This window comes from Notolabrus celidotus, chromosome 7 (assembly GCF_009762535.1).
Source record: "Notolabrus celidotus isolate fNotCel1 chromosome 7, fNotCel1.pri, whole genome shotgun sequence".
Taxonomy (NCBI): Eukaryota; Metazoa; Chordata; class Actinopteri; order Labriformes; family Labridae; genus Notolabrus; species Notolabrus celidotus.
In genome coordinates, this window is record NC_048278.1 from 18,768,035 (window position 1) to 18,785,268 (window position 17,234).

The 17,234-nt window shown below is 37.2% G+C and overlaps 2 protein-coding genes across 3 annotated transcripts; one reads left to right on the plus strand and one right to left on the minus strand.

Moving 5' to 3' along the window:
- The first annotated feature begins 2,705 nt into the window (after positions 1-2,705).
- On the plus strand, positions 2,706-10,258 carry ugdh (UDP-glucose 6-dehydrogenase). The gene is given in 15 exon segments (XM_034688850.1): positions 2,706-3,015; positions 4,277-4,438; positions 4,931-5,032; positions 6,202-6,288; positions 6,290-6,322; positions 6,324-6,404; positions 6,498-6,641; positions 6,643-6,699; positions 7,108-7,255; positions 7,357-7,451; positions 7,551-7,681; positions 7,994-8,133; positions 9,145-9,236; positions 9,328-9,438; positions 9,582-10,258. Coding segments are annotated over 14 exon segments (1,494 nt in total). The 5' UTR covers positions 2,706-3,015; the 3' UTR covers positions 9,693-10,258.
- Positions 10,211-16,957, minus strand: lias (lipoic acid synthetase). 2 transcript variants are annotated; one of them, XM_034688843.1, is made up of 11 exons: positions 16,796-16,957; positions 16,349-16,527; positions 14,433-14,526; positions 14,240-14,320; positions 13,865-14,021; positions 13,451-13,508; positions 13,227-13,355; positions 12,535-12,680; positions 12,365-12,435; positions 12,147-12,258; positions 10,211-11,127 (listed from the first exon to the last, which is right to left on the minus strand). In XM_034688843.1, the coding sequence occupies exons 1-11, from the start codon at positions 16,952-16,954 to the stop codon at positions 11,066-11,068; spliced, it is 1,248 nt and encodes a 415-aa protein (XP_034544734.1). In that variant the 5' UTR covers positions 16,955-16,957; the 3' UTR covers positions 10,211-11,065. The 2 variants fall into 2 exon arrangements, with proteins under 2 accessions (XP_034544734.1, XP_034544735.1); XM_034688844.1 differs by having other exon boundaries at positions 16,349-16,524; positions 16,796-16,956.
- Between the last annotated feature and the right edge of the window lie 277 nt (positions 16,958-17,234).

Sequence of the window (17,234 nt, forward strand, 5' to 3'; positions counted from 1 at the left end):
TTTAGTTGAGTGATTTAGAAATAATTGAATTACAAGTTGCAAAAAAGTATTTTTATCTAGTGCCAAAAATATATTCACCTTTGCTGAAATTACTCTTAATGCAAATCAGAAAATAGCAGAGTAAGTAGACTAAAATAGATGTTCTCAGTTACCTTGCCATTCATTTTTCATTTGTTTGAAGATCTTCTCATCTGTTTCATGGCATTTTGGCAATCTTGGTCTGATGATGAAGGCAATGTGATGCGCTCAAAATCTGTAGAGCAGTTAGAAAATGCAGTGGTGTGATGCATAATTAATATCACGTATATCATATCAACACAATTATGCTTAATATTCTACTTTATTTCTTCAAATAAATGTCAGTTTAACATGTGTTACCTACAAAACATGAAGAGTTTAGAAACTGAGTACAAATACGGGATCTGTCTTGTTACAGAGGAAGTAGCCCAACAGTATGTACAAATATTGACTAAAACAATCACTTGGTAGTGAATGAATGAGAATATAACCACATAAATCATATTTCATACGAAAAACTGAATGAATCCAACTCTCCAGATGCATTGATTTGAATCAGACAGTTTTCGGAATATCACAAACTTACAAATCCATTGAGTAATGAACAGTGGTGGACAAAGTACACAGCTTCATTATTTAAGTCAAAGTATAGATACTCCATGTCAAATATTACTCCAATACAAGTGAAAGTTGCTCTGTCAAACTATTACTTGAGTTAAAGTACTGGAGTACTTGCTTTTAAAATACTTAAGTATTCAAAGTACTTTTAAAAATATCTCAAAACATTGTATTTTCACAAAGCATGATTGCAGTCAAGAATACATAGGAGTACATATGTTACATTTTGTTTATTTAGAAACCATTACTTTAAATCTCTAAACACTATACCATGGAATAAAAACAGCAACTAAGTTACTTCAAGCACAGACAACTTAGTTTGAAATGTTCATCTGGAATGAAACAAATGATACGTAGCTCAGCACGCTTCCTCAGGTTGCACAGTGAATTATTGTATGTTTGGGCAGAGTGGGAAACAGGGAGAACATTTCAAATGATACATATCATCCTCCATTTCAAAAACCTGGCTGAAGATATGGCCATGGGTGCTCAGGTGGAGAATTATAGCCATCATTACCACCTCTACAAACACATTTACAGTCTTAGGGATCTGATTTCAGAAAAGAGAAGGAAATTCATGAGCTGACTTCAAAGCAAAAGTAGTGAGTAACTAGAGCATTGATAGAAATGAAGTGGAGTAAAAGTAATAAGTTTCCCCAGAAAATAATACTCAAATAAAGTGCAGATACTCAAAAAAAATACTTAAGTAAATTTACTTTGTTACTGTCCACCACTGGTAATGAAGAATCCATACTGAAAATGCTAGTCGTACACTAAAAATTAATATGCTCTAACCCCATTATAATAGTAAAATATTGCTGTGTAACATGAATGCATAATTTTTTTACGATAAGATAAGATATACTTTATTTGTCTTCCATTGGGGGAAAGTCTTTTGTTACAGCAGCTTACAACACAGGACAAGGGAATACAACAATGTACTAACATAGTTAAAAAATATAATAACAATAATAATAGCAATGATAATAATAATAATAATACATTTTATTGAAAGGCGCCTTTCTCTGCACTCAAGGACACTGCACAGATATATATATATATATATATATATATATATATATATATATATATATATATATATATATATATATAAAAATAGAAACAATAACAAATGACAGTGCAATTGGAGTCAGACGGAGTAGGCGGTTTTGAACAGATATGTTTTGAGTTGTGATTTGAAATGGGGGAAAGAATCGGTGTTTCTGAGTTGAGGTAGTAATGAGTTCCAGAGACGGGGAGCAGAGCGGCTGAATGCAATGACAAAGGTAAAATAAAATAAAATAAAATAAAATAAATCGAAAAAAATAAAATAAAATAAAATAGAATAGAATAGAATAGAATAGAATAGAATAGAATAAAATAAAATAAAATAAAATCGAAAAAAATAAAATAAAATAAAATAGAATAGAATAGAATAATATAATATAAAATAAAATAAAATAAAATAAAATAAATAAAATGAAATAAATAAAGTAAAAATGAAAGAAAATATGGCAACTATCACAGATGTATACACACTATGTACAATTCTATCTTTTATAAGATAATTTTAAAATATATACGATAGTAAATTATTTTTCGACTTTCAGAGCCTTTGTTATGCATTCTCAAAGAAAAGTAAGTACTCCCTTTGTAATACCCATGCAATAATGGTATTTTCTTCCTTCAGTGGTCAGACTCTATAATCAATAATATATATATATATATATATATATATGTGTATATGTGTATATGTGTGTGTGTGTGTGTGTGGTGTGTGTGTGTGTGTGTGTGTGTGTGTGTGTGTGTGTGTGTGATTTTAAGATATGCTTATCTTGTACCTCTTTAATTTTTGATTTTAATTTTAATTGCTAATAACTGTTTAATAATTGTTCATTTATAGGCTCTTGTTTGCTTTATATATTTATTTTGCACTTTGTCTACTCTGTTACTGTAACACTTGAATTTCCCCGTGTGGGACGAGTAAAGGAATCTCTTATCTTATCTTAATATTTTAGATAAGAGTACTAATCGGTACTAATCCGGTACTTTACTCTGAAAGTCTCACGCCGGAAGTGTCTCTTACGCTCTATCCTCGGTGTCATGAATGAGGTGGTGCTACCTTTGCTACAGAGCCTCAGTATCAGAGTTAAAGGTAGTGCAGAAAAGTTGAGAAAGAAGCCCTGATGCTGTGAGTTAGTCAGTCGAGCGCAGGTTTGTCCAGGTTAAAGGCGTTTGATATTTCTTGTTAGGGGACGGAGGATCCTGAACTCTGCTGTTTCTTCAGACCCATCTGAGAGGGGAGCTCACCACAGACTGTATAAATAAGGAGCTAACGCAATCTGCACATTCCTGAAGTTGACTGTCGAGTTGGCAAAGGTAAGGTCCTGCTGGCTAACGGGTGCAAGCTAGTCGCTCATACACAGACCGTCCATTCATTCGGTTCTTGTGCTCACTATGTTCACTTTGACTTGTGGAGAGAGAGAGAGAGAGATTCAAACTAGCTTATTTATAATTCTGTTAATGTGAAATGTTCTATCAGTGACACAGCTCTGAAGCACAGCTAACATGAAGTGGCTGAAAGGAAAACATACCTGGGATAAAAGGTGGTTTTTAATGTCTGCTGGACGTGGCTCAGTGGGAATGAAAGGCTCTTTATTCCTAGTTGGCTGTAACGGTACAGCTGGTTACCATTACATGTGAAGACTGGAGGAGGAGGATTAAAGATCATACAGATAACTCAATGAATACAGGAAATGTTCTTTAAGAGCTGTGTTGAACCACTAAAGACTCCTGTGATATTCACACATACATGTGGAATACTTTGATTTCCGGTGCAATACCTCAATAACCATGTGCAATATTGTAAATTATTCCATAACATTTCTTATTATTATATTCATCTAATTCATGTGCACTCTGGTTTAGGCTAATTTAACTTATTTCATGTCTTTAAAAGTACTTAAATACCTTTCTTTGTACAGATACTATTTTTATTTTTATTTAGAATTTTTGGATTTGTGTTTAGGTTTATATATTTATTGCCCTTACTGTCTTGTTGTTAAGTACTAGTGTTCCATTCACCACGTCAAATTCCTTGTGTGTGCGAGCTTACTTGGCAATAAAGCTTTCTTGAATCTTGAATCTTAAATGTTGAGCACTATGATGGGTTCATCTCTAAAGGTTGGACCATTTTAGTAATGCATTGAAAATGAACAGAAATGCAATGTTCATTGTAGCGTATAGTTGCAAGTAATGTTAGTGCTTGCTAACATAGCTGGCCAGTGATTTCACAACTAAAAGTAATCAAAAAAAGTCTTTAAGGACCTTCAGCTCACTCTTGAAGGAGTAACTGAGAGCATGAAAAACCTCTTAAGTGAGAGACTGGGGCAAGTAAATGTGAATAAATGAAAGTGTAACATTTTAACGTTCAGAGTTTAGATGGATGATTTGTTTTAAGTTGATATATCTCTGTTCTACCTGAGTCAAATAAGTCAAAGCCAATGTTTGAAGATAGATTTTTTTTAACGTAATGTGTTAATTAATTACTTGATAAGAACTCATAAGATTTTTGTATGAATCAAAAGTGTGAATATTTTTCATTCCATTCTTTGCTCTTTTGTTTGTTTTGTTTATGTAGATGTTCCAGATAAAGAGGATCTGCTGTATTGGTGCTGGGTATGTCGGGGGCCCAACTTGTAGTGTGATCGCCCACATGTGTCCAGAGATCACCGTGACCGTAGTGGATGTCAATGAGTCTCGCATCAAAGCCTGGAACTCAGACACTCTGCCCATATATGAGGTAAAGCTTTAATGTAATTAATTGAAGAAACCTTTGTTTGTTTGTTTGTTTGTTTGTTTGTTTGTTTGTGTGTTTGTTTGTTTGACAGCAACAGTGTGACATGTAGTTAGACTTTAACAAGGAGTGGGTTGTGTTTTATTAGAATACTGATATGCTGTGTTTTTATTACCTTCTTATCTTGGGTCAAGAGATCTTTCTGTTTTATTAATTACACACAGTATCAGTAGATACACTGTTGCTAGGCAACCATTTCAGCATTATGTTTCTGATCAACATTACTCCATCGTGGACTGAAACATAAATGAGTTCCAGACTGCTCTATGTCGCAACGACAACCACAGGGTATTACATCATCACAATGAGCGTAAAGGGCAGTAAATGAATAGTCACTGAACACTGATATTACATTTGTAACGGTCTGTGTAGTGTTTTGTCAAACGCATTCACTGACACACCCTCCCTGTCTCATTTTTCCACTTCCTCCCATTTTAGCCGGGTCTGAAAGAAGTGGTTGAATCATGCAGAGGGAGAAATTTGTTTTTCTCTACAGACATAGACTCAGCCATCCGGGATGCAGACCTCGTCTTTATCTCCGTAAGTCCACCCCTACACACAAATACTGACCCACAGTTTCTGCTGTTTGACTGGTAAGATAAGATAAGATATTACTTTATTGATCCCCCGGGGGGGGAAATTCAGTTGTTACAGCAACCCAGACATAAGTACAATCAAGAAAGAAGTTTCAATAAGTACAAAATAAAAAATAAATAAAAAAAACATAAATTAAAATAAAAAAAATAAGTAAAAAAAATAAATAAAATAAAGCTAGAGTACAATTTAGATATATACAATGTTACAAATGGAATTTCAATTAAATAGCAGTAATTACAGGCAGTATTAAAAAAAAAAAAAAAAATGTTTCAGTAGTGACAGGTTGACATGGTGTGATTATGGTTGGTAATGACAAATTAAGCAATAAATAGAAAGAATATTTGTATGTAATATGACCATGGGTTGTACTTTAGAATAGTAATGTAATTTAACAAAATATAATATAGCAAGATAATTATATAATACAGTATATTATACATTATAATGCCAGCAGCAGTCAAGAGAGAGTTCAGGAAGGGATGATGGAGTGTGACAGACAGAGCAGGGATGTTATGGATCTGTACAGATGAAATACATCTGACATGTACAACCCATGAATCCCCAAAAAGTTGGGTTGCTGTCTAAAATGTAAATTAAAATAGACATTGAAGGGAAAAAAAATGGATGATGATATGGAAAAGATTTTATTGTTTTATGAAAAATATATGCTCATTTTGAGTTTATCAGCAGCAAACTTTTCAAAAAAGTTGTGTAATACTAAATAACTTCTGGAGGAACATCTCTTAACTAATTGGATTGATTTGCAACAGGTTAGTAACATAACTATGTGTAAAAGGACATTCCAGAGAGGCGGGGCCTCTCAGAAGTAAAGATGGGAAGAGGTCCACCACTCTGTGAGAGACAGTGTGAGGAAATCATTTAACACTTTCAGAATAAAGTTGTGAGAATCTGGAGAAATCTCTGTACAAAAGGGACAAGGCTAATAACGTATTACTCTGTAGTGGAAATCACTGGATAGACTAATAAATCACTGTTTTAAGTTGAATATAGGCTTTATTTGATTTGCAAACCATCAACTTGAGTTCCAACTTTTTGGAATTGGGGTTGTATGACGCACACATGAAAGCATAACAGTTGTACTTCCTCCACAGGTGAACACTCCAACAAAGACCTATGGGATGGGAAAGGGTCGTGCAGCTGACCTTAAATTCATTGAGGCGTGTGCTCGGCGAATTGTTGGAAGTGTCTGACGGCTACAAGATCGTCACAGAGAAAGAGCACAGTCCCCGTCCGAGCGGCTGAGAGCATTAGACGGATATTTGATGCCAACACGAAACCCAGCCTCAACTTACAAGTGTGTTTGTTTTTTTTCACCACTATAAGAATCAAGTGCTGATACAGTATATGTGGTTCTGTGAGCTTGTAGTAAATGTTGTCTCTGCTGCAGGTGCTGTCCAACCCAGAGTTCCTTGCAGAAGGAACAGCAGTGAAGGACCTGAAGGAACCGGACCGTGTCCTGATCGGTGGAGATGAAACTGCAGAAGGTCAGAGAGCGATCAAGGCACTGTGTGCGGTCTACGAACACTGGGTCCCCCAAATCACGAATCATCACCACCAACACATGGTCATCTGAGCTGTCTAACTGGTGAGTGCAGGGCTGCAACTACTGATAACCATAATGATTTGTGTGTCTGTGAGTTAGATCATAAATGTCCCAATTTAAAATTCAATGGTTTTTGAACAAAATGCCAGATAAAAGCAAAAGACCACATATTAAATTAGGTTGTTTTTCTACAAAAGAGCTAGCAGCCATATTTATTTTTTAACTATCAAGTCAGTTTGCACATATTCTGATTGAGAGGGCTTTTTGCTCCTTGTTTTTTGCAACAAGCAAACTGAAATGTCAAACTCCCATTTGAGACTTCAAACCACTGAACGCAGAGACTCAGTGAGCTGATCAGATTAGTTGCTGACTAAATTGCTCCTGACTTTGATCATTAATAGTTTCCTTTGTGTTCCTCTGCAAACTCCTGCTCACCACCTGTGTGCTTTTAAAGGCTGCCAATGCATTCCTGGCACAGCGTATCAGCAGCATCAACAGCATCAGCGCTCTGTGCGAGGCCACCGGCGCTGACGTGGAGGAGGTAGCGAAGGCGATTGGTATGGACCAGAGAATAGGCAGCAAGTTTCTCAAAGCCAGCGTGGGTAAGAAACAATGTTTGAAATGAGCTTCTGTGTTAACTTTTGTTCGCTTCACTGTTGGAGTGTTGCTTTTTGTTTCTTTAACTCTCTACCACATTTGTCAGGTTTTGGTGGGAGCTGTTTCCAGAAGGACGTGCTGAACTTGGTGTACCTGTGTGAGGCCCTCAACCTGCCTGAAGTAGCCTCCTACTGGCAGCAGGTAAGACCTAAGCATTACGCACCCTAATCTCCCCTCCCTCTAAAAGTATTTGCTCATTTCGTTTACTTTACTCTTTTAACCTGTTTGTAATTCTCTCAGGTGATAGACATGAATGAGTACCAGAGGCGGCGGTTCGCCTGTCGGATTATTGACTGCCTCTTCAACACTGTCACTGGTAAAAAGATCGCTCTGCTGGGCTTCTCCTTCAAAAAAGACACAGGTGACACAAGGTGTGTCTCATTCTCACTGTCTACCTTCCCCTCTCACACCCTGTTAGACATTCTTCGCATCACAACTCTTTCGATTCATGTGTGTTATTTCTCTTTCTGGCAGCTTCTTGTCAATCAGTAACCTAACATTGTACCAATGAAAAGCCTCAAGAGCTATTTCAAACAACACTCATGATTTCTACTCATGTAAAACCTGCAGTGTCACTGTTGATCACACTTTCCTCCACATGAACACCTGCCAAGCCTCAAAGTTGAACTGTGGCCCTGATCAAAGTTGACATTGAAGTGTGTGTGTTTGTGTCGCAACTCTAGGGAGTCATCCAGTATCTACATCTCTAAGTATCTGATGGATGAAGGGGCCAAGCTTTTTATCTACGACCCCAAGGTGCTTAAAGAACAGATCATTCATGACCTGTCCCAGCCCAACATCTCAGAGGACAATCCAGAAAGAGGTGTGTGTCAATAACATTTACATGCAGCTCTGAAGAGCCCATTTCTAACACATTTTTGTGGGATGTATTTTTTTTAATCACATGATACAGCAGAGAGCTTACAAGAAACTGATTAAATCCCCTTAAAGCAAGTTGTATTTGGTTGCATGAATTAAATTGATTTGATTTGAAATGAGAGAAGTGAAAGTTCAGGCATGACATGCAACAATGATTGGACTCCAAAGTTGTAAGTTCATAGTAAATATTTGGCATTGCTAGCCCACAAAATAAATCTAAGTAATTACTATGTAAAATATAAAAAAAAATGTTGATCTTATTAGCCCCTCAAATAGCCAACATTTGCAGAAACTTTTAGCTGTACATAATAGTTTATTGCGTGGGGCCCTTTTTAAAAAAAACTTTTTTCTGACATTTCATAAAATAAATAATTAATTATTGGTAAATGCTGCATTTGTTACAAAAAATGTTAATTGCATCACCAAATAGAACCTGTTTGTGTAGAACATTGAGCTCTCTAGTTGCGGGCAAGCAGCAACCTCAAACATGAAGCCAACTTGAATATGTTAAAAATGTAGTTCCATAATTGGCTACTTGAGACTAGCCTGAAAGTGAGTCAATCTTTAAAATGTCAGACTTTATAGGTTATAAATCATGTTGAAAACCTGGAACACTTGGCACAACATTGTACTGAGTTTACATTTTAATGATACAATATCCCCCATTTTTTTGTATTAATGCTTAAAGTTAAGGAAATTACAGTGATGGTTACTTTGGGTGACATACGGGTGCTGGTTGCTGTATGCCATCATCATCAGCTAGTGACTAGCTTTGACTTTTGTGTCGTTGATGGTGATGAGTCACTGGTGACAAATGTGGGGAAATTTAGAATATTGTAAAATGCGTAGACAATGATTTGAACATTTCTTTTGGGTGCAAACTTTTGGGAATGACCACTAATGACTCATTGTGACTCATAGATGACAAAAACTTGCTGTTTGTGTTGTTTCTTAGTATCTGAGCTAGTGACTGTGACCTCTGACCCCTATGAGGCGTGCCAAAGTGCCCATGCCTTGGTCATCTGCACTGAGTGGGACATGTTTAAGGTCACAATCCAACTTTTTTCTAAACAAACATTCCTGAACTTCTTTTCTACAAAATGAATTAAACTCATCACAACCCTCTGATCCACTACAGGAGCTGGATTATGAGAAGATTTACAAGAAGATGCTGAAGCCAGCCTTCTTATTTGATGGTCGCAGAGTGCTGGATCACCTCCATGCTCACCTTCAGAACATCGGCTTTCAGGTGAAAAGACAGGAAACACAACCCACACATACTTTACAGTGCACAGACTTAATGAGTTCAAAATGAAGGTGTTGGCAATTCAGGACTAAATCTGAGGAAGTCTGCCGAGGCTTTTATCACATTGCTGCTTTCTCTGTTAACAGATCGAGACCATCGGTAAGAAAGTGACAGCAAGCAGAATCCCTTACACTCCAGCGGGCGTTGCTCCTCGCATAGCTGTCATCGAACCTCCCACTAAGAAAGCCAAAGTCTAAACCTCCCTTCATCTGCCTCAATCACATGACAAGCAACGCATTCCTCTCTCTGCCTTTTTACTGCTGGTGAAACATTTCATTTAGGCCTGAATGCTCTGCTGCTCGGTTACGCCTATTATCCAGACAGTGCGATCAGCTGCTCGCTGCAGGAGGTCAGAGGAGAGGAAGAAGTCGAGCAGTCAGTCCAAAATTGTGTGAATGTGATTCATGGATGTGTATGAGTCTTTGGATGAAGTCTGGTGATGATAAAATAGGAACAATTAATTTTTACAAGTTTCATGTCCAGTAGCATTTCATGCAGGTAAATATGATGCTGTCTGTTTTAGTCCATTTTATATGAAAACTATTCAAGTGAGTCTTCTTTCTTACAGTATTTACTATATAATCAAGTATTGCTAAATTTTATACTGTTTTTTAAAATATTTTTAAAAATCATCTTACTATATGTTAATTAGTATTTTTCCTTTATATTATTGGCTGTCCCCTGAAAATGCCAATGCATTAAAAAATGATGAGTATTTTCATTTGTATCTGTTTAATAACATAAAACAAAAGTTGCACACAGATCAACTTGTGAGTTTTAATTATTCACACATTAACTTACATGATTAAGATGTATGTTCTTAACCCATTTGCGCAATAAGACATTTGTGTTAAACTTAAATTTAATGACCCCCTTTTTATGAAGAGGTACTTCTTGAGAAATGTCTGAATGGCCAATCAAGGTTAAAATTCTACTTTTCTGATGAAATTAAAACAAGTTTCCTGTTTAAAATGTTCAAGAACTATAAATATAATCTTGTATAATTCATAGTTTCCCCTTTGTGCTGCTGTAAGAAAACTTGGCCCGAAAAAAAACACCTCTCCTGTAGGATTAAATCATCAGTCCAGAAGAAGCAAACATCAAAGAGCTCCTGCAGAGCCACAGATCACAGGTCAGCAGCTCTTCACCTGAAGTCTGAGGCCCTGAGGGGAGGAGTTCATGCTGGAGGAGATTTAGGGCCCCCCTTGAGGTGCAGAGATAGCAAATTACAGCGACGGCTAACAACAAGTTGTATTTCTTCTGGCAGGGCGTCGCAGATTGAGGCGGCACCCATATCTTCATATCTGCAGGCCTCAAAGATCGCTGGTTCACTTTGATCTCTTTCCTCTAAAACACAGAGCTGAGCCATCACAGCTGGAATGGTCAGCTATGAGGACAAGTGCAAACACATGGTCCCTGAACTACACATGAGTTTTATCTGTTATATCTTTAAAATGCGTGTCCAGAATATGATGCTTTATGGTATTGCAAGTGTTGCACACGTATGTTCTGTTATAAGTAAGCTGTTAGTTTTAAAGAAGGTCTCTATAAGCTGCTGTTTAGTTGCTCTTTATTCTGCTGTTGCTGCTTCTGCTTTTCTCTTGTTCAGTAGATTCTTCAGGAAGAACTCGCCTGTGAAGAGAAACAGCATTTTTAAGATTCATTTGTCATTTTTATATGACTTAAATTATGAAATATGTACTGTATATCAAGTTATTTGTTACTCTTTACGCAAGGGTTTGTGTTCAGTGAGAGGGTTACAGTGGATTGGGATCAACATGAAGTTAGATACTGACCTATCAGAGTCAAATATTTAATGAAGCCGGGTAACATAATATATTAACCTAGCTGTAGGCAGAGAACCTGTGTGCCCCGTGACAGACAGCTTTTAACTTAGCAAAAGCTATTTACTCATCTTATCTGTTCTCACTTTGATGAAGACCTGCTATAGAGCAAGTATTCCCTCCTACACCTTATCAAAACTAGCTCTCTGCTTCAAACCTCATCACTCAACAATATATATTCAGAGCTCTTAATCAGTTTCAGTTTTAAAAATGATCTGTGTGCACTTAAAAGAATACCGTGGTAAAGCTTTGATCTTTGCATAAAAATCTGAAATGTAACCTCCCCACATTAAAAAAAATACCTTTAGATAAAAGGATAGCCGGATAGTCGGAATGGCATTTCAAGAATTCAAAACATAATGTCCTTGATGAATCAATGTCACTGCTGGACGGTTTTCATCAGAAATTCTTTCTACTGTGTGAAGTGATGAATGTGCACTCTGTGGATAATCAGGGTATCTGAGACACTCTCTCACAAGATGCTACAGCAGCTGAATTGTGAAATGTACATGATCATCGTAAACTCAAATCAATTCAACTACTTATTCCACGATTCAATTAGTTATAAAAATGTCATGTTGTGATGGCAGCGGGTGGCTCAGAGAAAGAAAACTCAAAATTTGAGTGACCCAAAATCATCTGCACATCATCAGGGAGAATTCAGAAAAGATATTTCCAAATTAGGCGAACAGGCCCTTTAGTCTGATGTTATACTCTATACAGTGAGTCACTCTGAAAGAGTTTCAGCTCACAATCTTAAATAAATATACTTATCTGAAATATACTTAATCACATCTTGTATCTCACCTGCTTTGTAGGAGGATCTCACCAGAGGCCCGCTGGCTGTATAAATGAATCCCATTTCATTTCCTACTTTCTCCCAGTGAGAAAACTTCTCTGGAGTTACGTATTCCTCCACCTAGACCCAAAACCACATCATCACATTGTGCATTTATTTATCAAATATAAATACATCTGGGAAAGTAAATGAGGAGATACTCCATTATTAAGCATTAGGAACTGACCTTAAGATGGCGTTTAGTGGGTTGCATGTACTGGCCCAGTGTGAGACAGTCCACTCCTGCTTCTCGCAGCTCTGCCACATCACAACATTACAACAGCGTGAGCTGGACAGGGATACCTACTTTGGATCAAAACCTTGGAAGTGTGTCTGCGTGGCGGTGTGTGCACTCACCAGTTAACGTGTCAAGAACTTGCTGGTCGGTCTCCCCCAGTCCCAGCATGATGGACGTCTTGGTGAGCACACTGGGTTTTACTTTTTTGGCGTGCTTCAGGACGCTCAGAGACTGGTCAAAGTTTGCTCTGGGGTCACGTGCATGCCTGGAAACAGAAAGGACGGACAGATGAACAATAATCTAAGAGGTGATTATGGATTTAGGTTACATGAGCAATCATGCCTTTCCTGAGGCATGATCAAGTATTAACTCTAGCACTTGGTAAATTACTCCCTTGTTCCACCTGCTGTTGAGGGTGTTTATTACTGCATAAACCAGAAAAGGTTTACTGAAAGAAATATTAAAATATTTTAAATTCAAACCCAAACTAGATTCAAATAACTTTTACATGATTACAGGATTTTATGTACATAAAACACTAAAATAGACAGTGAAAGTGCTGGATTTGAGTTGCCAGTGGCCTTCAACTAGATAAGTGCTCTTGGGTTTTATTTTAAATATTTTTTCTTCTTGTATTAACAAAAAAACAAACAAACATAAAAAAGGTTTCTTCTTTGTCTGTTCTATAGGAGACGTTCCCTGTTACTTTCCTGCTTGGTTACTGATTAGATTCCTCTAAAATCAGACTATAAAGCAGGTCTGGGTAAAGCGTAATGTATATGAAAGCAATATTTCAAGTGTAAGTCAGCACCTCTGTAGCTCTCGCACCGTCTCCACATTATGGGCGTACACGTCTAACCCTGACAGGGCAATCGTCTCCACTGCAGCCAGATCGCCTCGAAAATCAGGGGTCAGACATTCAACCAGGATCAGAGAGTTCCTTCAAGATGTGGAAAAAAAAGGACTGATAAATAACAAACATAAAAGTGTGTGCAACACAAGTGTTCAATTAAATGAAAAGGGATGGAATTATACCTTCCCTTCAGGTTGGAGACAGTCTTTGCAAAGTGCGATGCTCCTCCGTCAGAAATATCTTCACAAAAAGAGAAGATTTTATTTCTTAAAGTCAGTGGTTTCATTTGAATTTGTAAATATTTAAATTTTTGTAATATTTTGGAAATCAATTCAGAGTAATGCTGTATAAAAACTTTAATTCCATAAAAACAATTTTGAGAAATTTGATTTACATTTGGGATAGTTATATTTTTTTTCAAATTATTTATAAGTCATGTGATTACATGTGAACCTTTCTCAAAGATACTTTTAATACTCCCAGCTTCTGCATAAATCTGCTTTAAAAATCAGGTCAATAATCCAGAATAAGTTTGATGGCACTGGTGTGACCTGAGTAGAGCTAATAGAAGATACAATAAATAAAGATTTCATTACCATCCCTGTCCACTGAAGTAAGAACCACGTAGTCCAGTCCCCAGGCAGCAATAGCTTTGGCTGTATTATATGGCTCGTCAGGGTCCAGAGGTGGGGGTTGACGGGCAGTTTTTATCGAACAGAACCTGCACCCACGGGTACATGTGTCCCCCATTAACTACATGGATATGAAGAGAGAGAGGGAGAGGAAGAGAGAAACACTTTAAGTGAAGGAAAGACTTCTTCATATGGATATGTATCATACCATTTAATTACATTTGTAGATTATGGATCTGACATCCATCTATAAAATAATTTATAAGACTTATTACTAGCTTTTTTAGGTATACAGTCAAAAGACTTGTATAGAGTCAGTGTTTCTAGGAGGAGCCTCACCATGATGGTGGCTGTGGCTGTAGAGTACTCTCCACCCCCCCAGCATTCTCCAATGTTAGGACACCTGGCCTCTTCACACACCTGAGGAAGAAAGATATTAATTAAGCAGAAGTGACTTGCAGTGAAGGGAACAACTATATCATTACATGTTTGTCCTCTAACTTGTGCTAATTCGTAAATGTGTGTAACTCACTGTGTGCAGGTTGAGGTCTCTGAGTGTGTTCTTCAGCTTGTTGTAGTTTTTCCCAATGGGGATTTCTGTTTTCAGCCATGGAGGAAGACGCAGTCTGTCACAAAACAGACAGCACATTTTAAATGTAAAGAAGGATCCGGTCTCTTAAGGAGTCTTAATCACAAGTTTTGTGATATTTCAAAACGGTGTGTTTTCTTTGAGCACTGAAACAATATTTGCTCATACTACTAAGTATCATAGTCTGCATAGAATGCCATATATCAATATAAAAAAGCCATAAAATAATGTCATAACTCAGTTAAATTTCAAGATAAAGAAAAAAGAGTTCAAAATGCAGATCAGCCTTTAATCCACTACCTCATGGAAACAATAACAAACCAAAACTGCAAATCTTCCCACAGCTGTCATGTATTCTTAGTGAAGTATAGCACAGATAAAATACATGCCTTACATCTGATACACATAAATCTAATTAGACTTAATTCAAAACTGTCCTTTTTATATTTTAAGCTATAAAGATATTTTACAGAACCTTTCCTATAAAGCACACATAAGTAATGCAATATTAAATACATTTAGTTTACATTAGCACGTGTGTCTGTGAGTAATATTAAGAAATATTTTCACTGTTTATGTTACAGTCATTAATGCATCTGCAGTGGTGGACAAAGGACATGCCTTCATTACTTAAGTCAAAGTATAGATACTCCATGTCAAATATTACTCCAATACAAGTGAAAGTTGCTCTGTCAAATTATTACTTGAGTTAAAGTACTAAAGTACTTGCTTTTAAAAACAATGAAGTATTAAAAGTACTTCTTAAAAAATCTCAAAACATTGTATTTTCCCAATATATAAATGCAGTCAAGACTACTGTATATACATTTGGTTACATTATGTTTATTTAGAAACCATTACTAGAAATCTCTAAAAACTATACCATGGAATAAAAGCAGCAGCTAAGTTACTCCAAGCACAGACAACTTAGTTTGAAATGTTCATCTGGAATGAAACAAATATTATGTGGCTCAACACACTTTCTCGGGTTGGACAGTGAATTATTGTATGTTTGGGCAGAGTGGGAAACAGGGAGAACATTTCACATGATACGTATCATTCTTCATTTCAAAAACCTCTAACACGGGTTGAAGATATGGCCATGTGTGCTCAGGTGGAGAATTATAGCCATCATTACCACCTCTAAATGAACTGCCTGATCTGAGTGAAATTTGCTCTGTGTTTGCTCCACATTAAACCGTGGAGACGCACAATATACAGGTACGACTAAACCACTGAGACAAACAGAACTACACAAACACATTTTACTGTCTTAGGAGTCAGATTTCAGAAAAGAGAAGGACATTCATGAGCTGACTTCAAAGCAAAAGTAGTGAGTAACTAGAGCACTGATAGAAATGTAGTGGAGTAAAAAGTGCAATAATTGTCTTCTGAATGTAGTGGAGTAAAAGTAATAAGTACCCCACCCCCCCCCCCCCCCCCCCCCCCCCCCCCAAATAATACTCAAGTAAAGTACAGATACTCAAAAAATGTACTTAAGTACTGTACTCAAGTAAATTTACTTTGTTACTGGCCACCACTGTGCAGCTGTGACAATTGGGTGTTTGGTAGTGTTTTACAGCAGACGTGGGCCTGATAAATATACATTCATAACACTTTCATATGGTACATTGAGCATTTTCACACAATATTTTTGTTGGACAAGTAAGATGTGTGAGGATCCGAGTTGCACCTCATGTTGATTTAGCTCAACACAGTGGAGTAGATAAGATTGAGTCTGATCTGGTCTTTGAACTTTCTTCTGATAACACTTTACGTACATACAATGAGGAGTGCTGACTAAAAACCCTTTTATTCACTGATATTCATCACATCTGTTATCTTCGTTCTGCTCTTACCTCTCTCCCTTCCCTCTCTTAAGGTTGCCTCTGTACTCCGTCCACTTGCTTTTCTCTGACAGTTCCCCTGAAATAAAGTCTTGAAGATCAGGTCCGTCATCACTCAGTAGCTCTTTCTTTCTGTCAGCCCGGTCCGGGGAGGACTTGGCCGCAGTGATCAGACTGCTGCTGTAAACCTGCTGGGGAAAAGAAGGATTTGGGATTAGTTCAAGCGCCACAGCTGTACAGAGTGTTTTCGCACAAGCTGTCGTCTGTCTATCTTCCGACTCCTGAATTTACAAGAACCCTGACTGAGAAACAAAACATCACGTTAAGTTACATCACTTCAGGTTGTATCTCAAGGCCTGTAGTAGCTCAGGCTCACAGACGGTAGCTACTAAATAATTGTTTAAACCGTAAGAGTTTTTTTTAGGGGGAGGATATTCGAGTAGTTAGTTAAATACTCACATGTGGGATGCTCCTGGGAATCAGCCATAGATGGTTTGTGGAGAAACGGCCAGCAACGCAGCAACTTTGTTTGAGCAGCGCCATGACTTTGGCTAGCAGACACGCAGCTGTCAATGACAACAAACATCGACGATCGACTGCTTTGGTCTGGTGATGCATTCGTGGAACATCGGTGGAATGGGATTAAAGGAAATCATTCTGCTTTCTCAAAGATGGGGCGTTCAATGACCCTTCAATTCAAGGTAAATCCGCCCAATTAGTTACTTTTTAAAGTATCATAGTTTATTCAACCGCTATTCTACAAGTTAAGCCACTGGAAGTATGAAGTTGAACTCAGACAACAGATTAAAAAGGCTCAAACGAAATACAAAAATAGGTAGCAGATTTGACAAAAATAAAAATTGAAAAAATAACGCAACAGATAGCTTCCACGAGAGAA